General features: G+C 38.8%; 2 protein-coding genes across 3 annotated transcripts in view; one reads left to right on the forward strand and one right to left on the reverse strand.

The window, feature by feature from the left end:
• CENPP (centromere protein P) overlaps nt 1-27,095 on the forward strand; it is a 227,667-nt gene that overhangs the window by 52,118 nt on the left and 148,454 nt on the right. The gene's annotated exons all lie outside the window — the stretch shown is intronic.
• Nucleotides 3,031-26,866, reverse strand: OGN (osteoglycin). The gene is made up of 7 exons (XM_059412033.1): nt 26,745-26,866; nt 25,524-25,772; nt 23,239-23,332; nt 10,587-10,745; nt 8,540-8,742; nt 5,938-6,033; nt 3,031-4,919 (listed from the first exon to the last, which is right to left on the reverse strand). The coding sequence occupies exons 2-7, from the start codon at nt 25,695-25,697 to the stop codon at nt 4,749-4,751; spliced, it is 897 nt and encodes a 298-aa protein (XP_059268016.1). The 5' UTR covers nt 25,698-25,772; nt 26,745-26,866; the 3' UTR covers nt 3,031-4,748.

The raw sequence follows: 27,095 nt of genomic DNA on the forward strand, positions 1-27,095 counted from the left end.
TCCTAGTCATACTCTGTATTTTGAGTTTCTTAATTATCATCTATTTCAGTTTTAAGTATTAAAGCCTGATTCTGGTATAATAATGTTTCTTAAGTCTGATAACAGAAACATTCAAAGACTTCTTATTATTCTGTTTTCTGGCATAACTAGAATTACATTGGGCTACGTTATAATCACTCATATTCTTTTTAGTTGGATGGTAGCAGTTTTGACAGCAGTGGTCCACACAAAATCCAGTTTTGAAAGAGTTGATATAGTATCTCAAAGGGCTAACCCCAGGTCCTGACTGTTGTTTTTCTGACTGGTACTAACTCTTGTTTGTTTGAACTTAATATTATTGTTATTATTACTGCTATCACTACTGCCGTTATTATTTGCATTCTGTTTGGTTGAGTTAATAAAATTTGTCAGACGTAGAACTTTCCTTACAATGAAACATGCCTGTACCTGTCCTGTGGCTCCTGGAGGAGTTCTCTTACTGTTGCTCACTGACATGTGCTCTTGCACCAGAACAGTGAAAGGGCTTTGCGTCACAACTGGTAAAATACAGTCATGATCGGGAGTATGCAGGCAGTTGTGGCAAAACTCCATCGAACATGGAGGTTTACTGATACATTTGGGTAGGTTGTGGGAATTCCGAGTTCTAGTCCTATTTCCGAAGTTGATTTGCCCCTAGGTGCTTTCAAGGTGGGCGTAGAAGTATAATTGGTGTGTTTATCCTGTAGAGGATCAAGTACTTCCCTGAGCTGGTCATGCTGTTATGCAGCCATCACTGATACTCATCTCCAGAACTTGGTTACATCTCAAACTGCAACTGTTCCCATTAAATATTAACTTCTCATAACCTCCTTCCCTAGCTCTTGGGGATCACCATTCTATTTTCGGTTTCTATGAATTTCTAGGTATCTCATTAAAGCAGAATCATAAAACCAAAGTTTTTTGTTTGGTTTATTTCACTTAGCATAATATTCTCAAGGTGTTGCATAGTGAACAATTGCCTTCCTTTTTAAGGCTGGATGATATTCCATTGAATGGGTTGCCTTCATTTTGTTTATCCATTCATCTGTTGATGGATACTTGCTTTGTTTCCATCTTTTGACTGTTGTGAACAGTGCTTCTACGGACATTGGTGTACAAATACCTGTTCAAGCCCCTGCTTTCAGTTCTAGTACATATGTACTTGTAAATGGAGTCATTGGGTCCTACAGTATTTCTGTCCAATTTTGTGAAGCACCCCATATTCTCTTCCACAGTGGGTATACTGTTTTACATTTCCAACAGCAATGCCACATCTCCCAATTTCTCCACATGATTGCCAACTTCTGGGGTCTTTTTTTGTTTTGATTTTTTTCCATTTTATCTATTTTTTTTTTGATCTTGGATCATAGCCAATCTAATGGGTGTGAAGTAGTATTTTCATTGTGGTTTTGATTTGCATTTACCTAAAGATTAGTGATGTTGAACATCTTTTCGTGTGCATATTGGCCATTCGTGTATCTTCTTTGCAGAGATGTCTATTTAAATCCTTTGCCCATTTTTGAATTGGGTTGTTTGTTTTTAATCTTTTTTTTTTTTTTTAAAGATTCTATTTATTTAGTTGACAGATCACAAGTAGGCAGAGAGGTAGCCAGAGAAAGGAAGGGAAGCAGGCTCTCTGCTGAGCAGAGAGCCCAACGAGGGGCTCGATTCCAGGACCCTGGGATCATGACCTGAGCCTAAGGCAGAGGCTTTAATCCAATGAGCCACCCAGGCACCCCTAGATATTAATCTTTTATCAAATATATAATTGGCAAATATTTCCCCCCATTTTTTGGCTTGTCTTTTCATTTGTTTGATAGTGTCCTTTGATGCGCAGAAGTTTTTACCTTCAGCAACATCCATTTTATCTATTTTGTTGTTGTCTGTGCTTTTGATGTCATATCCAAGAAATCATTGTCAAATCCAATGTCATAAAGATTTTCCTCTTTTTTTCCCACTAAGAGTTTCATAGTTAAATTTAGGTGTCTGATCCAACTTGAGTTAACTTTTGCATACACTGTAAGTGAAGTTAAGTGAAGGGTCCATCTATATTCTTTTGCATGTGGATATACAGTTTTCCAAGGTCTTGGGCACCTTTGTTGAAAATAATTTGACTGTCTATGCAAAGGTTTGTTTCTAGGTTCCGTGCACTCTTCTGTTGTTACATATGTTCCTGCATGCCGGTACTGTACTTTCGATTACTGTAGCTCTGTAATTCACTTTTGAAATGAGAAAAGTGTGAGTTCTCCAATTTTATTCTTCTTTTCTAATTTCTTTTGCCTATTTGGAGTCCTTTGAGATTCCATACGAATTTAAGAATGGGTTTTTCTCTTTCTTCAACAAATGTAATTGGGATTTGGATAGGGACTGCATTGAGTGTGTGGATTGCTTTGGGTGGTGCTGACCTAGTAACTGTTTGGTCTTCCAGCCCAGGAACACAGGATGTCTCTGTACTGGTGCATGGCTTCTTTAGTTTCAGAGTGTTTGTAAGGGTAAAACATTTTTAATTTTAAACCTTAATTTCTTTACTTATCAGTGTCAAGAATGAATACTACTATTTCTTTAAGATAATTGGGTCAGTGGAATTTTAGTGTCATTCTTTTATCTTATTTGTGACCTAAGGGTATATATAAGGTTGTCAGTTACCCCTACTCATATCTTCTTATCTGGAAATCTGAAATTGTCTTTCAAAGATAATTCTGTAATTCAGACCTTTTACCAGTGCTCTTTCCTAATTATTATTTTATGTAAACCACAGGCTTTTGAATTCTCTAAAAGTTATGTTATTTTAAGGTGTTTTTTTTTCCTCTTTAAGTTCAGTTAGGTAAAGAATATAGGGATGCACCTGGAAACATAACAGATGTATCTTCTGACTGCTTTTCCTGGTGTCGGTCCCACCACTTTGCTCTCTTTTTTACCAAACTTATTTTTCCAGATAAAGTTATAATTCATTTCCATTGATTCATTCAAGATTGTGATGAAGATTCTTTTTTTCCAAATAAAACAGAGCCCTTGGTTTAAATGAATTTTATTTTGTTCTTTTCATTGCATATTCAATTCAGATGTGCTCACTACTATTATGCTAGGCACATTGAAAATATAAAGGGAATACTGGTTTTGTTCAGTGAGCTTTCAGTCACAGAGAAATGAGGCATGCACACAAAATAATGAGAAAGTAGTATATAGTTAGTGACTATCAATTACCAAAATAAAAGAAGCAGGTGAGTTAATAACTAGCATAGGGGTAATAATTGTGGCCTTAAGACATCACAGATGTTTTAATGAACAAAGTCTCATCTTTGGGTCAACCTTGACAAATGGGGAGAAAATTGAAGAACAGATAGGAGCTCATTCAGCATAGGGAAAAACAGAAGCAAATGCTTAAAAATATGAGTGACTCTTTGTTGTGGGAATTGTATATGGAGACCAACTTGATTCTAATGTACGATTTATGTTGGAAACAGTATTAGAAATTTTTATGTACACAGTTCAGACTTGTGCATCTAAAGCACTGATAATTTTGGATGTAATCTCAATACAATGTGGGGGAATAAGACTTTGAGTGGGTTTTGGTCAAGAGGAAGGTTATTTTAGGAACTTTAATCTGGCAGAGTTGTTCGATGATGAGTCATCACCATTAGAGTGTAGATGAATTCACACTGCAAAATGATCAGTTAATCCTGGGCCTTTAGAAAATGTTGCTCCGAAGCTTTCTTGTGAAGGTATAGTCAGTTTGCATGACTGTGATGTGTATAGGTTGGGAGGGGGGAGGTGGTGTGCAGTAACACCACAAAATTCACTGCTTTCATGTCTTATATTTGAACAGATTTATTGATGAGATTCTCACTGCTATGGTGGTAAAAAGAAAATATTTTGCAGTATCTGTCATATTTGAAAGCTGAACTTTATAGCTATTTTTTGAGTGATGGGATGTACATTCAAGATTTTTTGGTTTTATTTTTTGTTTTTTTTTGAATGAGCACACTGATTTTGTTCTGCTTCACTCCTTAAAATGTTTTATGGTAGACTGGAATGTCAGTATTTAGAAAAAGGAAGATTTTGTACTATTTTACTAAAGCCTTTAACTGTGTGACTATAAAGCAGAAGAACTTTGATTACTCTACTAGATCTTTATGAGAGAGTAAGATTATGCTTTATTTGGAAAGTTTTGCCTAGATATGAGACAATACCTACTTCTCGGGCTAAGTAAAAATATAATAGCTGCCTTAATAGAGGGAAAACAAAGTTCCTACTTCATAATGAATAACGTATGAATCATGAAAGAAAAATGGGAGATCACTGGAAATACTTAGCTTTTCAAAGTTTTTGGAACGTCTTCCTTAAATGCTTTAGGGATCCAGTAAAGGCCAAGAAAGACAAACAGTTGAAAGTTTTTTGGACTTATCCTTCCACTTAATTAGTAATGGAAATAATGCTTCTTAAATTTGGGTATTTATATAAAAACATACCTTTTAAATGGCACTATGGTGTAAACTACAAGGATTTTGTAATGCTTTTTAAATATTTTCATATTACTTTGTTTTGAACTTTGGATTCAATTTTACTTTTTACTTGTTCTGTATAAGATTTTTGAACATCCTTGTTTAAAACATGAAATTCCTTCATAGTGGGACACAAAGTGAATATTAAATATTTATGCTCCTTTAGACATTGTTGAGACAGACAATATGCATGTGTGTACTTTAGTTTATATGCTGCATTGGTAGTAGTTAAAAGTATGACCCTACAGGCAATCTTTTCAAGCAGATAAAACTGTTGGGATGCTTTCCCAGGACGATGGGGTTGCCCTCCAGGCGTATCTCTTCAATGCGGTCCCGAATATAACGGGTGTCATTAGCCTTGCAAAATGTATCATCTGTGATTGAAGTTATGTTGTTAAACTGGAAAATAGAAGGGAAAAATTGTTCAGAAGTTTGAAATCAACCTTCTGTATGCTATGTAATGGGATTTCACTGAGTATTTAAAAAACGATTTTGAAATTACTGTATATCCTGTGTATCCTTTCAATAATAAAACCGTCTCAGTGTGACCTGAGTCACAGCCCCTGCCTTTTTACATCTACAGTATTACTTTGGAAGAACACACAGCTTATTACTCAGAGTGATAACCATGTGGCAGAAAGTTCTAAGCATAAATCAGATTATACTACCTGGAGAAAGTGTCCTGTTCTAGAGTGTCACTCAAAATAGGTACTGTGTCCTTAAATAATCCTTTAAAGAAGTAAAAAGGGCAAATGGGGATTCTTATGATGCTGAAAGACCAATTTTAGTTTAATTCGTTTTCTCTCTTGTATTACCTTGAAATGATATTGGACGATAAAGTCAGCTGGAAAGTCTCCAAATGTTTACTGCTGTTGGAGAAAGAGGGACAAACCAGGGGCGCCTGGGTGGCTCAGTGGGTTAAAGCCTCTGCCTTTGGCTCAGGTCATGGTCTCAAGGTCCTGGAATCGAGCTCCGCATTGGGTGCTCTGCTCAGCGGGAAGCCTGCTTCTCGCTCTCACTCTCTGCCTGTCTCTCTGCCTACTTATGATCTCTGTCGAATTTAAAAAAAAAAGAATCTTTAGAAAGAGGGACAAACCAGAGGTTATAGTGTGCCCTGCCTTTGAATCCATGTGTCAGATTAACTAGGAGTGCTAAGTACACACCTGATGACAAGCCCCACTCTAAGAGCAGACCGCACACCTATGTCGCTGATCCTTTCTCGTTCTCTGGTTCTCTGGGCAGGTGGGACTTTCAGGCAGGTGATGCCTTGGACTAAATAGTCATACTTTTGATAGGAAAAATTTACATATGAATAATCCCATTTATATGTATGAATAATTGAGTTTCCTAATGAGTTCCAAGACTGACCAATTTTAAGTTAAATTAAAGCCGCATATTGTGAAGGGAGCAATCCTACCTGAAGATGAATTATACGTAGACTTTCTGGTAGATTAAGAGGCACAGATTCCAGGGCATTGTGGTCCAAGTAGAGGAAGGAGAGGTGGTTCAGTTTCTGTAAGGAAAAGTTACTTGGCTTGAGCGTTATTGAGGTCAGTACATTTCTTTCACAGGATTCCAGCTATGTACACACATGCATATGCATGTATATATGTGCATAGACGTGTGTGCGAATATATGTGTGTATTTACGTGTGTACATAGGTGTTGGCATACACACCTATCAGTACTATTAATTGCTGGTTTGGTAGTTATTTGGTTTTGAGGGTTTTTTGGTTTTACAAGTAGTGTATCTTGGTCCTTTATGAAAGGTGATAGAGCCCTACTGCATCTCCACATTTCTCTCCACTCATCTGACCACTGAATACCCAGCCATGCCTGGCCTCAATCCACGTCAGCTTCTGAAGCCTTTTGATTTGTCTTGTGAACAGCTAATAAGGTCAGTCCCTACGCAGGATTGAATTTGGATCCTGGTGCTGACATAACGTCTCTTGAACCTTCAGAACTTCTTATTTCATTTCCACCAATTTCTAGCAAAATGAATACAGGCACATCTTGGAGATACTGTGAGTTCAGTTCCAGGCCACCACAATAAAACGAATATTACAATAAAGTGAGTCCAGTGAATTTCTTTGTTTCCCAGTGAATATAGAAGATACGTTTACACTATACTGCATTAAAGTGTGCAACAATGTTAAGTCTAAAAAACAATGTACATAACCTAATTAAAAAATACTTTATTGCTAAAAGCTAACAACATCTGAGCTTTCAATGAGTTATAATCCCTAATGACAGACCAACAAATGTAATAATAATGAAAAAGTTTCAGTTATTGCAAGAATTAGCAAAACGGGGCGCCTGGGTGGCTCAGTGGGTTAAGCCGCTGCCTTCAGCTCAGGTCATGATCTCGGGGTCCTGGGATCGAGTCCCGCATCGGGCTCTCTGCTCAGCAGGGAGCCTGCTTCTCTCTCTCTCTCTCTGCCTGCCTCTCCATCTACTTGTGATTTCTCTCTGTCAAATAAATAAATAAAATCTTTAAAAAAAAAAAAAAAGAATTAGCAAAACGTGGCAGAGACACAGTGAGCAAATGCTGTTGGAAAAAGGTGCCGATAGACTCGCTCCAAGCAGGGTTGGCGCAGACCTTCAGTTTGTAGAAACGCGGTGTCTGCGAAGCACAGGGACGTGCTCTGTGCCTGTACTCCTAAGCAATGTGCTTGTTAGTAAAATGTTTCCCAGAGCAATTTATTAACTATTTAGCGAGGTATGACTTTTACCCATAAGGGTCTGTGTTGAATTAGTCTTCCTGGTCAGCAGTCCGTTGCTGTGTATCATTTTATCACAGGACTTCAAGATTAATGCAAGTCTAAAATTCTGAATATTCAAACACTCCTTTTGTGAAGTGTGGATCAGCTCCTGTAGATCTTTACTATGCCAATTAGTCAACAGCTTATCAGCTGGAATTATATAGCTTCAAATTATAAGGGTTTTTTGTTTGTTTTGAAAGTGAGTCCTCTTTTGAAAAGTCCTCTAATAATCTCTTAATTTCTGAGGAACTCTGATGTGCCTTTAGAATAATTTCTCTTATAGTTGAAAAACAACCCTTAAGTGTTAACAAAAAGAAAAGAAAAATGAAATATTTTTACATTTTCTGACAGGTTGCTCGTTTGTGGACAAATCGTACCTTTGTGTGATTATCATAAACTTTATGATATTGTTTGATAGTGTTTCTATTAAATGTTATCATAAGAAGCCCCAGACTTCCCTTTTGATTGAGGTTTGCTGCCAATAGTAGCACAATCATCTTTTTGTGTGGGGCTCCTTCGAGGACTGGGAACGAGTTACCACCTGTGCAGGACTGGGCAAGGCAGTAATTTCTCCATAGGCTATGCATTTCGACACAACCTGGCTACCTAAGTCAGAGTAGATCCCTCTTTCCTGTACCTATATCTTGAGTTATTAAATAAGAAATGTATTCAATGTTTAGTACATACAGAATTTTGTATGGAATTCAAAAGAAAGCTCGAATTCAAAAGAAAGTCAACCTACAGAATTTTATGGGTTAATACTTTTAAGTATTACTACTTAAAAAAAGTATACTTAAAAGTATTAATACTTTAAAGCTGAATTTTACTTTTGGAAAAATAATTTTCTGGCATGTGTAAATTACTAGTATTGTAAGGAAAAGAAACACAGGAAAACTCCTTTTTGAGGTTTTATAGCATCCTGGTTTATGAGGGTACAAATAGATATTTATTTTATTTTATTTTTATAAATATTTTATATTATAAATAAATATTTGCTGTGTGAGCAAGTGAAAAACCTGGGATATGATATTGTCCCATGAAGCAAGGTAAAGTTACATACTTTAAGGGAGGTGTAGGTATAAGTTAGACTGAATGAGTCCAATAACAGGACTATTTATTATGGAAATAATGTCTTCATTTATAAAATTAAAAGTTTGAAAATATAAAATAAACTTTTAGAACAGAGTTTCTCTTTTACCATGTTACTATTGTTTGTATAAAATTGGTGTTGTATTTGGTCATAGTATAAAATACTTACTTTGAATGTATTTGCTTTGATTCCTCTACTCTTGATTTTGTTATATTTTGCATTAAATAAAGTAAGCTTGGGAGGAAGAACTGGAAGCTTCAGTAGTTGATTTTCAGCCAGTGTAAGTTCTTCTAACAGAGAAAGTTTTGAAAAAGTACCGTCTTCTATATCTTCAATCAGATTTCCCGTAAAATCAAGTCTTCTTAAGTTAGCTTGAAAGAAAAATATACAGAAAATATAATACAAAAAATAAAAAGTTAAAATCTCATTCATGTGGATTGAAAAAAAGCATTGGTTTCATGGGTCACTCAAACACCTTTTAGTTTTAGTATCTAACAGAGTATCTGTATTTAGTAGGTCAGTAAGTTCTGTTGAATGCATGGTGAGCATCTACCCCGTGCCTGACACTGACGGCCTGTCTCACTCGAGTCCTGGAATTTCAGGGTTGCGAGGGAACTTGAAGTTCACAGAGGCTTCTGTGCTTGAATTCTCAGGATACTGAGGCAGTTTGGAACAAATTCTGTTTGCAAATCATGGGAAATAAGGATTACATTTGATTGAATAGAATTATGTAGGTACACTTTGCATGTTGCATTGTGATTGTAGAAAATGTTATCTTTATCTCTCTCTGTCTTATTGCTTACAAACAGGAATGTTGTTACAAACAGGAATGTTCCCTAATTTGTTAAGGTGATGTGGATGGAGAGAGACATTCAATTTGTTTGTTTCACTTTTTTATGTCTGAGATGATGAGGAAAAGGAGTTGCTTTTCATTCATTATTTGAGGTAGTCCCTGCAAACACTGGAGTTGGTGAAATGGACCATTGCTCTTGGGGGAAGATACAGGGTTAGGTTCCTGTGAGCCTCTGGTCACACATTTACATCAGCCAATTAGTACAAAGTTCTATGAGCGTTTCTGTTTCAAAGCACTGTGGTGAGTTTATATTGTGGGTACACTAACATGGAACTCAAGACCACGAGCACTGCAGCTCTCATTGGAATGAAGATCGCCTCACAGCAGGAGGCCCTGGAGTACTGCGCTCGGGGAGCACCGGGTGTGGAAGATGTGGCGCTGAGACGGAGCATGGCTCTGTCGTGTGAGAGCTGACACCGAATGGCAGAGGTCACCTCGTTCGACCTCAACTAGGGGAACCCTAGGGTGTTCCCACGGTGCATGTCGTCAAGTGACCGTGAGGGCTGCACACAGTGACTTTGGGTCACAAATAAATTTCACCCAGTAGGTGAGTTTGAAAGTGTGGATCTACTGTACTTCAACCAGTTGGGAGCTACCAGGTGCAGCATGATAGTCTCATGGTGAAGCTCATAAATGTGTAGTGGGGCCCGTGTGCATTTCTGGTATGATTTTCTGCGGAAGCACTTGACAACATAGCAGTCTAGAGAACTCACGAGGTTTTGTGATCCAGACCTGAGACATGGCGATGCAGAAGACGGGATGTGTAGTGTGCTAGAGCAGGGCCCTCGTGGCCCGCATCCCAGAAAGAGGGGAATGCGCTAGCCCTAGGCGAGAATCATGTGAGGAGTTTGGTGGTGTTTCATGATGACACGTGGACCTCTGCCCAGACCTAAATTGAAATCTCTGGTGATGAGGATCTGGTACCAGTATTTTTAGTACACAGCCAGGTTTAAGAACCTTGAGTTAAAGTAACCTTGACTTAAAGCAGAGTCACCCTTCTAGTAAAGGCAGCATTGTGAAGAAAGCGTCGAGGTTAGAGAAGCACCTCGATTATGCTGGTGCTCTGAGTGGCTGAGGCAAACAGCTCTCAAAGGTCTGAGGCTGAGAAGGCATTGGTGCCTTCTCATATGTTAGATGGGCTGTCAACATGAAGTCACCAATAAAGAAAGGTGACATGGGACATCGAATAGAAAAGAGGCTCTCCAACAAACAAGTGGATTTTGGTGAAGGGTGTGGATACGTAAATATTCCAGCGGAGACTACCCTAGATGTGAGAGGCCACAAGTGCCTAGAAACTTGTGTGTATTTGAGGTTAATACTAACATGAGTTAATATAAATTATTTTATTTAAAATTAACTTACGTATTTCTGCAAAATCTTTCGCAGTCAGCTTTTTAATTTTGTTGAATCGTGCATAAAGGTAGGCTGATTCCTTTGGCAAGGGTGGTACAGCATCAATGTCAACTTCTTCACAGTATACAGAGCCACTTAAGCAAACACACAACAGGCATGTGGGCATTTCTAAGTTGGGAAACAAAATCATAAAAATATAAACCATAGTTTAGAAATATTTGGCCTCAGGGCACCTGGGTGGCTCAGTTGTTTGAAAGTCTGACTCTCAGTGTCAGCTCAGGTCTTTATCTCAGGGTTGTGAGTTTGAGCCCCCTGTTGGGCTCCATGCTGGGCTTGGAGTCTACTTAAAAAAATTAAAGTGCTTAGCCTCTAATGGCAAAATTATTGCTATCATGAGAGTTATCACTAATTTGAAAAGGTTTTTTTTTTTTAAAGATTTTATTTATTTATTTGACAGGGAGACTGTGAGAGAGGGAACACAAGCAGGGGGAGTGGGAGAGGAAGAAGCAGGCTTCCTGCTGAGCAGGGAGCCTGATGCAGGGCTCATCCCAGGACCCCGGGATCATGACCTGAGCCGAAGGCAGATGCTTAACGACTGAGCCACCGAGGTACCCCTGAAAATATATTTTGCAGAATTATAGGTGATAGAGGGAAGGATATTGTCATGTTAGCTAGTGACCTGATAACTCCCCAGACTCTTACTTGCAGTTCTGTAATCTAAAATCTCTTTTATTCTCTATCCATTTTAGCAGTGATCATTTAATTTCTAAATTGATTTACATTTCCTGATTTGAATACCAAGAAGGATTCATAAAGCAGAGCTTAAGGTAAATGCAAGCTTGCTTTCTCACTTGGTTTGACACACACATATTTCAGATCAGTGACCATAGCTAACGAGCTTAGAAACCAGCAGTTAAGTAAACAAACTATTAACCTCCATGTTAGAGCTGTCCCGGAAATGGCAAGGACGCCATTACGTGCTACATCATGTGTTGCCTACTTGTTGTGCCTCCTTCATCTCCTTCAGCCTGGAATATATCTTAGTCTTCGCTGTACATAACTTTTAAAATTTTTGAAAACTTTTGAATTTTAAAAACATTTTTCAGGGCATTTGTTTTTCAGAATGTCTTTTAATTAGAGGTTGTCTGAGGTTCCTCATTTTTGACAGGAACACCATGGAAATGACTTTGGGTCCTCAGGGCTGTGTATCAGGAAGCACCTGGTATCTATTTGTCCCGTTCCTGATGATGCTGTCAGTGGTCACTTGACTCACTTGGTGTCTGCCGTTAATAAGTATCTGCTGAAGAAGTACTTTGAGATTCTTAACATCCGGTTCATCATTCACCTGACACTCACTAGTTTTATGACCTATTGATAGTTCTTACCAGAATCATTTGTTACTAGGATAGTTACAAATTATAATTTTCTAACTCCATCATTTCTTCTACATTTGTTAGTTGATATTTGGTGTAAGGTAGAACATTCTCTTCTTACTTAGTTATATCAGTTCACTATGAGCTTATGAATTCCTTATCTCATGGATCAGAATTTACCATCATATTTATTTTGATAATTAAATTGTCTCAGATTAGGCAGTGTGAACCCTTTCTTTTTTTCTTTTTTTTTTTTTTAAATATTTGAGGAGAGGGCATGAGAAGGGTGGAGGGGCAGAGGCAGAAGGACAAGCAGCCTCCCTGCTGAGGAAAAAGCCCAATGTGGGCTCGATCCCAGGACCTGAGATCATGACCTGAGTGGAAGGCAGATGCTTAACAGACTGAACCACCCAGGTGTCCTGAGTGTGAACTCTTCCATGCTCTTTTTCATTCTGTCACCGCTTTTTTTGTGCTTAAATGATATTTAATAATTGACACATATTTAACTTGTATAATTTATACGTTTTTTGTTTGTTTTTTTTTAAAGATTTTATTTATTTTTGACAGAGATCACAAGCAGGCAGAGAGGCAGGCAGAGAGAGAGGAGGAAGCAGGCTCCCTGCTGAGCAGAGAGCCCGATGTGGGGCTCGATCCCAGGACCCCGAGACCATGACCCGAGCCGAAGGCAGTGGCCCAACCCACTGAGCCACCCAGGCGCCCCTAATTTATACGTTTTTGACATATGTATATACCCATGGAGCCACTGCTGCAATTAAAATAATTGACGTAATCATCACCCCCAGAGTATTCTTACTCTTCATAGTCCCTCCCTCTTCGCAACCACTGACCTGCTTTCTGTCCATTCATGGCAGCTTGCATTTCTGAGAGTTTTCTATCAAAAGAACCATGTAGTATATATACTTTGATCCAACTTCCTCCACTGTGCACAATTATTTTGAGATTCGTCTTCTATTACATGTATCAGCAGTGCATTCCTTTTTATTACTGAGTAGTATTTAATTTTATTAATGTACACAGTTTATACAGTCCTTCCTTGTCGGCATTTGGGTCTTTAGTTTTTAGCTGTTTCACAGAAAGCTGCCGTGAGCCTTATGTAGAAGTTTGTATGGATGTGATGCTTTCATTTCTTTAGGGTAAATACCTAAGAGCAGAATGGCAGGGCCACCTTGTAGGTGTATACCTTTTGAGGAAAGCAGGAAAGCCCCAAACTGTGTTCCGTAGAGCTCGTGCCATTCTGTAGTCCCTTCAGCAGTGCACGAGTGTTACAGCTACTTCACATCCTCGTCATTTGGTTCGATCAGACTTTCTAATTTTAGTCATTCTGGGAAGGTTTGTTGTGGTATCTTGTGTTCTAATTTATATTTTCCTAATGACTAATGTGCTGAACAATTTTTTTTATAAATTTATTTGCTATCCACATATTGTAGTGGTAAAGTGTTCATATCTTTTGCCTATTTAAAAAATTTTTTTTTGCATTATTGTTACTGAATTACAAGACTATCTATTATAAATATAAGTTTTTTGTCAGATTTATTCCTCTGTGTGGCTTGTCTTTTTATTTTCTTACCGTTATCTTCTGAACAGGAAACATTTTTTCTTCCAAATTTTTATTTAAATTCTAGCTAGTTAATAGATAGCATAATATTGGTTTCAGGAGTAGAATTTAGTGATTCATCACTTACTTACAACACCCAGCACTCATCACAAGTGCCCTCCTTCATCTCTGTGGCCTTCTAGCCCCTCCCCCACCCACCTCCTTCCATCAACCCTCAGTTTGTTCTCTGTTGTTAAGAGTCTTTTATGGTTTTCTTCCCTCTCTCTCCCTTTTTTCCCCTTCCCATATGTTCATCCGTTTCCTAAATTCCATGTATGAGTGAAATCATATGGTATTTGTTTTTCTCTGTCCTAGTTTGCTTAGCATAATACACTCCAGCTCAATCCATGTCATTGCAAGTGGCAAGATTTTATTCTTTTTGAAGGATGAGTAATATTTATTGTATATGTACACCACAACTTCTTTATCTATTCATCAGTCATGGACACTTGGGCTTTTTGCATAGTTTGGTTACTGTTGATGATGCTGCTATAACCATGAGGTGCATGAGCCCCTTTGAATCTATATTTTTGTGTCTTTTGGGTAAATACCGAATGGTGCAATTGCTGGATCAGAGGGTAGTTCTACTTTTAACTTTGTGAGGAACCTGCATGCCGTCTTCTAGAGTGGCTGCACCAGTTTGCATTCCCACCAACAGTTTAAGAGGGTTCAGTTCCCCTTTTTCCATATCCTTACCTACACCTATTTTTTTCCTGTGTTGTTAATTTTAGCTATTCTGCCAGGTGTGAGGTGACTTATCATTGTGGTTTTGTTGTTATTATTGCTTTTTTAAAAAATTATGTATTTGACAGAAGGAGAAGCAGGGTCCCCATTGAGCAGGGACCCAGACATGGGGGCTTGACCACAGGACCCATGACCTGAGCTGAAGGCAGACTGAGCCACCCAGATGCCCCTCTCATTGTGGCTTTGATTTGTATTGCCCTGATGGTGAGGGATGTTGAGTACTTTTTCATGTGTCTGAGGGCCATCTGATGTCTTCTTTGGAAAAGTGTCTATTCATGTCTTCTCCCCATTTCTTAACTGGATTGTTTTTTGGGTGTTGAGTTGGTAAGTTCTTTAAAGATTCTGGATGCTAACCCTTTATCAGATATGTCACTTGCAAATATCTTCTCCTGTTCCCTAGGCTGCCTTTTAGTTTTGTTGATTGTTTCCTTCTCTGTGTAGAAGCTTTTTATCTTAATGAAATCCCAATAGTTCATTTTTGCTTTTGTTTCCTTTGCTTTTGGCACCATGTCCAAGAAGTTGCTGAGGCCAAGGTCAAAGAGGTTGCTGCCTCTGTTCTCTAGGATTGTGATGGATTCCTGTCTCACATTTTCTCCTTACATCCATTTTTTAAAAAGACTTTATTTATTTACTTTTAGAGAAAGTGTGTGCATGTGGGTAGGGGAGGGGCAGAAGAAGGAGAGAGAATCCTAAGTAGAGTCCACACCAAGCCAGAACCTGATATGGGGCTTGAACCCACAATGGCACGATCACCACAAGAGCAGAAACCAGGAATCGGACGGATGCTCAACCAAGTAAGCCACCCAGGCACCCCAGGTCTTTCATCCATTTTGTATTTATTTTTGTGTATGGTTTAAGAAAGTGGTCCAATTTTATTCTTTTGTGTGTTGCTGTCCCTTTTCCCAGTACTATTTGTTGAAGAGCCTGTCTTTTATCCATTGGATATTCTTTCCTGCTTTGTCAAAGATTAGTTGACCATATAGTTGTAGGTCCATTTGGGGGTTTTCTATTCTGTTTCACTGACCTGTGTGTGTGTTTTTTTGCCAGTACCATACTATCTTGATGATTACAGCTCTGTGACAGACCTTGAAGTCAGGCATTGTGATGCTCCAAGCTTTGGTTTTCTTTTTCAGGATTGTTTTGGCTATTGGGGTCTTTTGTAGTTCCTTACAAATTTTTGGATTTTTTGTTCTAGCTGTTGTTATTTTGATAAGGATTGCATTAAATGTGCAGATTGCTCTGGTCAGCATAGACATTTTAATATTTGTTCTTCCAGTCCATGAGCATGGAATGTCTTTCCATCCCTTTGTGTCTTCCTCGGTTTCTTTCACGAGTGTTCTGTAGTTTTCAGAGTATAGATCTTTTACCTCTTTGGTTACGTTTATTCCTAGATATCTTACTGTTTTTGGTGTAGATGTAAATGAGATTGATTCCTTGATTTCTTGTACAGCTACTTCATTTTTGTTGTATAGAAATGCAACAGATTTCTGTGCATTGATTTTATATCCTGCAACTGCTGAATTCTTGTATCAGTTTTAGCAGTTTTTTAGTGAGATATTTCAGGTTTTCAATAAAGAGTATCATGTCATCTGCAAATAGTGAAAGTTTGACTTCTTCCTTGCTGATTTGGATGCCTTTTCTTTCTTTTTTTCATATGATTACTGTAGCTACAACTTCCAGTGCTGTGATGACTAGTAATAGTGAGAGTGGACAGACGTCCTTGTTGTGTTCCTAACTGTATGGGAAAGAGCTCTCAGTTTTTTTCCCATTGAGGATGATACTAGTTCTGGGTCTTTTATATATGGCTTTTATGATGTTGAGCATGTTCCTTCTATACATTTTTATTTAAATGAAGAACGGTTGATTCCTTTATAGTTGTGCTTTTTGTGTTGTACTTAAGAAATCTTTGCCAACCTATGTTATTATCCTATTTTCTTTTAAGAGTTTTATAGTGTAAGCTCTTGATATTTAGGTTTGGGGTCCATTTTGAGTTACTTTTATGTATGGTCTCAGAAAGAGTCAAAGACTCAAAAAGAGTCAAAGCTCATTTTTTTTTTTTTTAAGATTTTATTTATTTATTTGTCAGGGAGAGAGAGCGAGCACAGGCAGACAGAGTGGCAGGAAGAGTCAGAGGGAGAAGCAGGCTCCCTGCAGAGCAAGGAGCCCGATGTGGGACTCGATCCCAGGACGCTGGGATCATGACCTGAGCCGAAGGCAGCTGCTTAACCAACTGAGCCACCCAGGCGTCCCCAAAGCTCATTTTTTAATACTAGAGCTATCCAGTTTTTTGCACCATTTTTTGAAAAAATTACCCTTTCCTTATTATGTTGCATTGGCACCACTGTAAAAAGCTAGTTGACCCGATTGTGTAACTGTATTCCTGGACTCTATTCTGTTTCGCTGATCTACTTATTTTTATGTTAATACCACAATGTCTTGCTTCCTGTAGTGTTTCAGGTAGTGTAAATTCTCCAACTGTATTCTTCAACATTGTTACCACTATTTTAAGCTCTTTGGAATTCCACGTAAATTTGAGTCAGCTTCTTAATTTCAAAAAGGCTAAAAATTTAACTGGTATTGAGTTAAATCTATAAATAAATTTGTGAAAAAATGACATCTTAATGATACTGAGTTTTCTGATTCTTGAACATAGTATAGCCATATATTTAGGTCTTTAATCTCTCTCACTATAGTTGTCTAGAGTTCAGTATGCAGGTCTTAATATATCTTTTATAAATTTATACTACATTTTAAAAATATTTTGATTTAAAATGTCTCCATTACTCTTTAAGAACTTTTTTATTTTCTGGTTTGGTAAGATGTCCCAGACCACTCTTGCCATCTCTCTGCCCCAAGCCTGAAATCAGTTATTCCTTTAAGTATTGACTCTTTTTAGTAGAGAGCAGTATTTAGAAACCAGGATTTGAATGTGGATATGCTCATTGCTACCAGCATCTCATTGCTTCTATGCTCTTTCTGCAGAGAGAGCTGGGAAATACATGTATGTCTATTTGTCTCTCCATATTTAATACACATATATACACACATATAGGTGTTTTAGACATTTACATACATTTCTTACTTATAGGTGTATGTATATACCATCTAAATATATGTGTGTATACATACACATAAACACATCATATACATATATACACACATAATACACTCACACAGAGACAAACATGTCTATACAGGCAAACTTAAGAGAAATTACACGTTTGGTTCCACTGCAATAAAGCAAGTCAAATGAGCTTTTTGGTTTCCCAGTACACATGAAAGTTATGTTTATAGTGCATGTAGCCTGTGAAGTGTGCAGTCAGTGTGTCTAAAACATTGTTCAAAAAAGAAAAGAAAAGAAATAATGTTCATACTTAAATTAGAAACACTCTCCTGTTGAAAGCTACTAACCATCATCTGAGCTTTCAGGGAGCCATGATTTTTTTGCTTGTGAAGCCATGATCTTCTTGCCTGATGTTGATCTGCTGACCCATCAGGGTGTTACTGGCTGTGGCCATTTCTGAAAATAAGACAACCCTGAAGTTTGCCGCATGGATTGACTCTTCTTTCATGAATGATTTCTCTGTAGCCTGTGAAGCCATTTGGTACTGTTTTAACCACAGTAGGACGTTTTTTTTTTATTTTTGAAGATTTTATTTTTTTTTATTTGACAAAGAGAGTGGGAGGGGCAGAGGGAGAAGCAGACTCCCCTCCGAGCAGGGATACGGATGCGGGGCTCGATCCCAGGACTCTGGGATCATGACCTGAGCTGAAAGCAGATGCTTAACCAACTGACTGAGCCACCCAGGCACCCAGTAGAACTTCTTTCAAAACTGGAGTCCATCCTCTCCAACCTTTCTGCTGCGTTACAGCTATGTTTGTGTGATATTCTAAATCCTTTGCTGTCATTTCCACAGTCTTCATGGCATCTTCACCAGGTGTAGATTCCATCTCAAGAAACCACTTTCTTTTCTCATCCATAAGAAGCAAGTCTTCGTCTGTTCAAATCTGATCACGGGATTCTAACAGTTCAGTCCCGTCTTCAGGCCGCACTTCTGATCCCGCTTCTCCTGCTGTTCCCCCACATCTGCAGTGACTTCCTCCACTGCAGTCTTGAACCCCTCAAAGCCACCCATGAGGGCTGGAATCAACTTATTCCAAATTCCTGTTGAGTTTGATAGTTTGAGCTCTTCCCATGAGTCATGAAAGTGAAAGTGAATCCTTTGCTGCATGTTTTAGATTGAGTCCGCCCAGATCCATCTGACAAATCAGTATCTACGGTAGCTAGAGTCTTACTAAAGGTATTTCTTAAAGAACAAGACTTGCAAGTCAGCATTACCCCTTGATTCATGGGCTGCAGGATGGATGTTGTGTTAATAGGCATGAAAGCAACATCAATCTTTTTTTTTTTTTTAAGATTTTATTTATTTATTTGACAGACAGAGATCACAAGTAAGCAGAGATGCAGGCAGAGAGAGAGGGGCAAGCAGGCTCCCCGCTGAGCAGAGAGCCTGATGCAGGGCTCTATCCCAGGACCTGAGACCATGACCTGAGCTGAAGGCAGAGGCTTAACCCACTGAGCCACCCAGGTGCCCCTAAAGCAACATTAATCTTGTTCCTCTCCATTAGAACCTCGGGTGACCAGGTGCAATGCCATGTAGCAGTAATATTTTGCAAGCAATCTTTTTTTTCCTGAGCAGTAAGTCTCAAGAGTGGGCTTAAAATATTCCATCAACCGTATGGTAAATAGCTGTGCTGTCCGCCAGGCTCTGTTGTTCCGTTGAAAGAGCATAGGCGGAGGAGATTAGCGTGGTTGCTAAGGGCTGCTTTTCAGAATGAGCAATGGGCACTGGCTTCCGCTTCAAGTCACCAGCTGCGTCAGCCTCTCTGGAGAAAGTCAGCCTGTCCTTGGAACTTTTGAAGCCAGGCGTTGATGTCTTTCTCACCATGAAAGTCCTAGGTGGCATCTTCCAATGGAAGACTGCTGCGTCTGTATTGAAAACCTGTTGCTTTGTGTGAGCACCTTCGTGAATTGTCTCAGCCGGATGCTCGGGATCCCTTGCTACGGCTTCTCCATCGGCGCTCGCCGCTTCACCTTGCGCTTGTCCGTTACAGAGACGCTTCTTGCCTCCCCCCCGCTGACTTCCGCCAGCTCCCAACTTGACTTCCACAGCTTCCTCAGCTCCTCAGCCTGCACAGAACTGAAGAGTCGGGGCCTTGCTCCGGGGGAGGCTTTGGGCGAAGGGAATGTCGTGGCTGGTTTGAGCTTCCCTCCAGACCGGTCAGACTCACAGCATGTCAGCAGGGAGGCTGTTTCATTCTCTTATGTGTTCACTGGGGTAGCACTGGCGATGTCCTTCGAGAACGTTTCCTTTGCAGTCATAACGGGGCCTACTTTTTGGCACAAGAGGCCCAGCTTTTGGCCTGTCTTGGATGTCAACAGACCTTCCTCACACAGCTGAATCATTTCTAGTTTCGATGGAAAGTGAGACATGTGCGACTCTTCCTTTCACGTGAACACTTAGAGGCCCTGGTAGGGTTATCAGCTGGGAATAGGGAGGCCCGAGGAGAAGGAGAGAGATGGGGGAAGGGCCCGTCCGTGGAGCGGTCAGAGCACACACGACATCGGTTGAGTTCCCAGTCTTATATGGCACAGCTGCGGTGGCCCCAGATTACAGCGGTGACATGGAAGATCACTGATCACAGATCACCGTAACAAATGTGATAATAAGAATCACGTTTAAAATATTGTGAGAGTTCCCAAAAGATGACACAGAGACATGACGTGAGCAAATGCTGTTGGAAAAATGGCACCAGCAGACTGGGTCCAGGCAGGATTGCTACAAACCTTGCGTTTGTTAGCAATGCAGTGTCTGTGGGGTCAGAAAACAAGGCAGACCCGTACCCATGTCTGTACTTCTGTGTACAAACTGTGAGCTGGCGCCAGTGTCTTTTATGCCAGTGCAGCTCCCCTGCGCTCACTCTGGCCTCCCCCCTCACCACAGTTGTTCTGAGAAACCTGGCTCTCTTTATCCAGTGTAGTAGTTCACTCAGTGCTAGGCCACATACTAAATAGTTTCGTTACTGCTGACCTGTAACACAGTGGAAAACAAACCTTCTCACTGGGATTTCAGTGTTCCTCATTCTGTTTTGTCTTTAGCCTGAAGGTATGTAGTAAAAATACTGTGTTTCAGGGTTACTTGGATTAAATTGGTTTCCCTTTAGTATGTTATGTTATTCATTTGAAATGAAATTGTTTCTAATTGTAGGCCAACTTTGGTTTTTTTTATCTTCCCTTGCTGCTTTTATTTATAAATGTGTTTGTTTGTTTACCTGCGTGAAATATAACCTTGTTCTAAAATCGAATCTACACAGAAAGTGTATATTCCGAGAAATCCCACCGCCCCTTGTCCCTAGCTTCCCAGTGACCATCTCTCCCTCCTTCCCACCTCTGGTCCCTTCTGAGACTGGCTGGTAACCAGTCTCCATTTTTAAATTACCTTCCCTTGAGTTTCTTTTCACACAAGTAAGCTGATGCATGTATATTTTCTTATGTCTCCCTTTCTTGGATGAAAGGCTGTAGACTGTAGATGCTCTTCTGTACTTTTTTTTCCCCATATAATATATTCTGGAAATCACTTCTTGTTAGTTCATAAAGATCTTCCTCATTCCTTTTTACAACTGCATAGTATTCCCTTGTGTGGATTTATCATACTTCATTTCACCTCCCTTCAGGGTATGGACAATTAGAGCATTTCCAGAATTTAGCATTTACAAGCAGTGCTTCAGTGATACTGCATATGTATTTTCTTCCTTTTGGAGGTATATCTTTAAGTTAATTCCTAGAAGTTGATTGCTACATCACAAAGTAAATTGCATGTTTGTTTTTGTTAGATCCTGCTTAAGCAAAAACATTATACTAACTTGTATTCCTCCCAGCGGTATATAAAGATCTGATACCACTGTGGCCTTGTCAGTGGAATATTTTGGTGTAACAGGTTTAATTTTTTGTCCATCAGGTAGGTTCAAAATTTGTATCTTAGTGTAATTTAAACATATTTCTGTATGTGTAAGATTGAACATCTTTCCGTATGTTTAAGGGTCATTTTTGTATCACTTTTTAAATCGTCATATCTTTTGATGGCGTTTCCAGTGGGTTTTTAGTCAGTTTCTTTTTCCTGGATTTTTATGTGTTATAAATTAGAGACATTAACTTTATTTCTCTCAGTTTTTGTTGTGTTTGACTTCATTTACGATGCTTTTTCCCATGAGAAAATTTGATTTCATCTACTCAAATTTATTGATGTTTTCTATTATTATTATTTCTATTATTTTCTCTGAATTTTGAGGCATCCCACTCCCAGATAATCGTTTCGTATTTGCATGATTTCACTTTTTACTTTTAGACCCTAATGTATATAATGAGGGATTTGTTTATCTGTGTAAAGTGTGGATCTAGTTTTATCCCTTTTCAGTAGAGTACTCAGTTGTTCAATACCATTTAAAATTTTTTAAAGTTTTTGTTTATTTATTTTTTTATTCATTTGACAGAGTACAAGCAGTGCTAGTGGCAGAGGGAGAGGGAGAAGCAGACTCCCCACTAAGCAGGGAGCCCCACGAGGGGCTTGATTTTTAGGACCGTGGGAATATGAACCGAGCTGAAGGGAGACTCTTAACTGACTAAGCCACCCAGACGCCCCTAAAGTTTTTATTTAAATTCCAGTTTGTTAACGTACAGTGTAGTATTAGTTTCAGGATCCAGCATTCTTTTTCCAAAAATACTGTCTTTAAGGTGCCTGGTGGGCTCAGTTGGTGGAGCATTGGACTCTTGATCTCGGAGCTGTGAGTTTGAGTACCACATTGGGTGTAGAGACTTCTTAAAATCTTTAAAAGTACCATCTTTGCTTCAGTGATTTACAATGCCTTCTTTATTATATACTGAGTTTCTACAGGTATTTCTCTTTCTGAACTTTTCTTCTGTTTGTGCGCCAGTATCACATGTGTTTTAGCATAGAGACTGTAAAGTAAGTTCTCTTGCGTGGTATGTCTGGTTCCCGTGCATCCCTGTCAGTTCTCAGTGACTCCCTGGCTTCGTGCAGGTTTGACTTCTCCACACGAACTTGAGAATCAACCTTACCAACTTTGTAAAGAAGCTTGTTGTTATCAACTTAGGCAGAGCTGACATCTTTATGATACTGAGTCATCCAAGAGCAAGGAATGTCTTTCCAATTAGTGTGTGACTTTTTTTTCATGTTGTTATGTGAAATACTGTTCTTTCATAGAGCAAAAATAAACCAAATAGACAGGAACTATTAAGGAGGACTTTGTTATTTTCTATTGTTTTCATAGAAATGTGTATTACAAATATTTATGTATTTAGGCATCTCTGTGTTTCTTGAAGTCAAGAATTCATTTTATTTCCCTTATCCTCAGGCTTTACATAGTATTTGCAGATCACTGATTTAATTTTTTAATTTTTTTTATTTTTAAAAAGATTTTATTTATTGATTGATTTACTAGAGAGATAGAGAGCACAAGTAGGCAGAGCAGCAGGCAGAGGGAGAAGGAGAAGCAGGCTCTCCACTGAGCAGAGAACTTGGTGTGGGGCTCAATCCCAGGCCCTGGGGTCATGATCTGAGCCAAAGGCAGCCGCTTAACTGACTGAGCCACCCAGGCACCCCCCCATCATTGATTTTAAATCACTGTTTGTGGAATTGACTTGATATAGACAGAAGCACACACCTTTTACTTGACTGTTCTCGAATGTTCCTGTCCATGTTTCTCACTCGTAATGTGGGGTCGCAGCAGATGTGTACCCCCAATGCACCAGCTGACTTTCTCAGTGGAGATAAGGAATAAAGTTCCATAATCTAGCTACGAAAGCTCTTTTTGAGATAATGAGATGAGCTGAGAGGGTATGCGCACTTACCATCATTTTCCTTCTTGAAGGGCGGTGGCGTTGCATGCTCATCTCTTTGTAATTGAAGACTTTTCTCTTTGGGTATTACCATAGTTTCTTTTTCCTATTAGAAAAATTAAAAAAAATTGTTATCAGGTATGAAAAAGTCTAATTTTTACTATACAAATTAGGGTCACGGGGCACCTGGGTGCCTCAGTGGGTTGAGCATCCAACTCTTGGTTTCAGCTCAGGTTCTGATCTCAGGGTCCTCCGCACTCAGCAGGGAGTCTGCCTGGGATTCTCTCTTCCTCTCCCTCTCCCACAACCCCTGCCAAATAAATAAATAAATCTTAAAAAAAAAAAAAAAAGAAAGAAAACCTTAGGGTTACAGACAGCACTTGTCTTCTCATGGTCAGAGTTAGTGGCATTTCCTTTGTGCTGCAGTAGGATTTTACACATAATTCCATTTCCTCATTCATTAATGTGTAAGGTAAATATTTGTGTAGCTTGTTTTCACTCCAGACTGTCAACTTCTCTGGTGGTCTAGTGGTTAGGATTCGGCACTCTCACTCCAGACTGTCAACTCCTTGAGTAAAAGAACCAGGTCTGTTTTATTTTTTTATCTCCAAAAGCCAAACTCAGTGCCTCCTAAATGTTAAATATGTTGAAATTCCAAATGGGAGCTGGAGGGAACTCTGTGACTCAGAATGAAAGTTTCTCTGAAGTGAAACCTGAAATGAGATCATCTTTATCCAGGGAAGGCCTTCTAATTATTCTTTGTGGCCTTGTCTTAATTGAGTTCATGATGCCAGATTCTACCATGTTCAGCAGGATTGAAGCAGTGGTCACATCGCCCATGCAGGGCACTGAGCAAGCTTTTGGCCTCTTCTCCAAGTGACCCATCAATACCTATATGCCTTTATGATACTGAGTCATCCAAGAGCAAGGGATACCCTTCCCTGCCCTTCCCTGCCCACCCCACTGGGACCCCCAGTCCAGACTGTTAGCCCTGGGGTCTATATCAGTCTTTGCTGTCCTGGGAGGGAGCATTTTCTGCCATTAGATCTAATGTAGATTGTGTGGGGCCCCAGTCTCTGCCCTCTGAAAACGGTTCCCCTTTCATCTCCATCTTGACTCTTTTACTCTCCCACAAGGGTTCTGAGTGAGCAGCTCCTCCACTCTGAGTTTGTGTAATAAGTGCTGTTAATGCTTCTCTACTCCACAAATATCTTAGTCCCTACATTTATATGAAGAGCAGAAACTTCTAAAGCAATGTGAAGAGAAAAAGCAAGGAACTTAACTATTTATTAGGGACCACAGAAATTTGAAATTGTTTTTTTAACTGAGAGATTCCAATCATACATGTAAGCCAATAGCTTGTTGTTATGATAGACCTTCTTTCAAAATTTTGAAGCTCTGCTAGTGATACCTATCATTTTGCTCTTAATATTAGGCAAAAATAATGCTAACATATTAACCAACTCCATTGAGAGAAATTATAGTGTTAACATTTGGTCCTGTATACGAAAGAAGGCAAGAAAGAAAGAAAAGCAATAAATGTTGTTATATATTTGGCTGCATTTCTCATTTTCCGTTCTGTGTGCACACACACAGATTAGACAGAAGCAGATACTTATGTGCTGCATTAACTTTTTCCTTACCCAGCGTTCACTTCTCTGTGCCAAGAAAACCACAAGTAATTACTCAGCCCATGCAAGTGGAGTATGAAAGATGTGATATGAAGTCATCCTGCAGAGTATTAGCTAAAGGACAGTTACAGTTACTTGGTACAAATTGATAGACTCTAAGTGGTTGAAACTGATTAAAAACTAAGCCCCACATTGAGGAGTTTTTCATTTTTTGGCACCATGTATAGTTGGCATATGTAAATTACTGTGAAATGCTATAGACAACAAAATAAGCAGTATTTATTTCCATGAACCATTTCTTCCTAAAATAATGAACCTTAAGTTGGTAATCAAAGATCATTTCTCCTAATACACATTTCTCCTATTTTATTTTGAGACAATGTAATACACCAGCATAGGGCACTGTATAACATTACTTATAAATCTTCAACCAGTAAGAGATCATCTTAAAGTTTAGTTTTCCTTAAATTTTGTGTTGGTCGCTAATTTGGAAGACATGCATACTTTAAAAATATAATCTTGGGGACAGTTATTTTGAACTACTTTCAGTCATTTAAATTGCTTTTTCTTTCCCCTTACCTTATCAGACACATTTAAAAAACAAAAACATGCATTAAAATGTGTGACTATTTTAAGAAGTTAAGTTTAGAGTAGAAATATAAATACCTTAATATTTTTTCCATCCAGATATTTATCCTCAAAATCTTGACTAAACAAGGCTTCTTCAAAACTATCTGTTCCATAATCATAGGTCATGCGGGAGTCGTGCTGAGTTGGTGGTGCTGGCTTTATCAGAGGCACAAGCAGGAGCAGGAGAAATGTAGACTGCAGAGTCTTCATTTCAGCAAAAATCAAGGTGACTGGAAGTTAATAAGTTAGTGGCCTGCTGACTGTGGGACAATGCTCTCTTTTTCCCTGGAAATAAAAATGCAGACCATGGAAGCAATATTTAAAAGCTTAGAGGACTTTTGGCAGGGCATACTCAGTAGGGGCCAGAGAACAAGTATTTAACCCTTAGTGATCTTTAATTAGATGCTAAAAGATTTCAAGTATCAGTGACAGTCTTAAAAATAGTTTCAGAAAGTGGTTTTTATTTATTTTTCTGTCAAAACCCAAGCAATGTTGATAATTTCAAGTTTGTTAATAATTAGGTGCCTTAAACAAAGGTACTTGAATGCAACTGAAATCTTAGGATACCTGTAGTATAAATAGTTAAAATGAAGACTCATGATCCTGTCTCATGTGAGTTAAAAATATCGTATTTCAACTTTGCTATTTTATAAGAACTCTTGATTTGTAATGGTATGAATAGAAATAAGTTCCAAGAGTTTTAAAACTTAAACTTTAAATTTAACATGAAGAGTACTCATTAACATTTACTTTTAGGTGAGAAAGCATATAGGAAAAGCCATAATTTTAATTTTCTTAGTTTTGTCATTTTCATTGATACCATTATTCTTAGATGATAGCATTGTTTTTTAAATTTGAACTACAAAAAAACACAGTATTGCAGACTAGAAAAAATACAGAATTGAATCAAGGATTTGGGGGAAGGAGAGGGGGAAGAGTCTCTTTATCATTGATGCACATTTTAGACTTTTTCTTAAGAATTTCAGACAGAATCACTCAGAGTTGCTGGTGCTGCATTGTAGATGCCAGCTTGTCAAAAATCAGTAGCTAAAAGCCTGGTTTTTGTGACTTTTGTAGCAAGGTTCTTGCCTGTGGGGATGTTAAATTTATGCAATGACATATATAAGTGCTTGTTACAGTTGTTCAAGGTAACTGAAACTTAAAAAATTAGAGATGGCCTTTGCATTTATCAAGACTGTTCGATGAATCACATCTTAACAAACGATATTTAAAATAAAATGTGAAAGAAGAGCCTACCGTTAGAACTTTTTTGAAGCTTTTTGTGGCTTTCCTCAATAGAAGTTCATGCCTGTGTGTTAGCCCCAAGCGGTAGGTGAAGGAGAAAGGCTGTGGAGCAGTTTCAAAGTGCTGCATGGAGTTTCAGGGCCCAGCAGCTTTAAATGCAGTTTGCATGCGGTAGAGATATTTGCCAACATTCTTTCTCTGGGGTGAAGTGTAGTGTGTTTTACTGGAGAGCCGTGCTTAAAACATTTGCAGCTGCTGTGCTTGGTCTGCTTCTGCTGAGGACCGTAAGATCGTATTATTCTTACCTTGTGTACTGAGCACTAAGGTTTCTTGAATATTATTTGTGAAGGTGACGTAGCTTTA

This window comes from Mustela nigripes, chromosome 9 (assembly GCF_022355385.1).
Source record: "Mustela nigripes isolate SB6536 chromosome 9, MUSNIG.SB6536, whole genome shotgun sequence".
In the NCBI taxonomy this organism is placed as follows: domain Eukaryota; kingdom Metazoa; phylum Chordata; class Mammalia; order Carnivora; family Mustelidae; genus Mustela; species Mustela nigripes.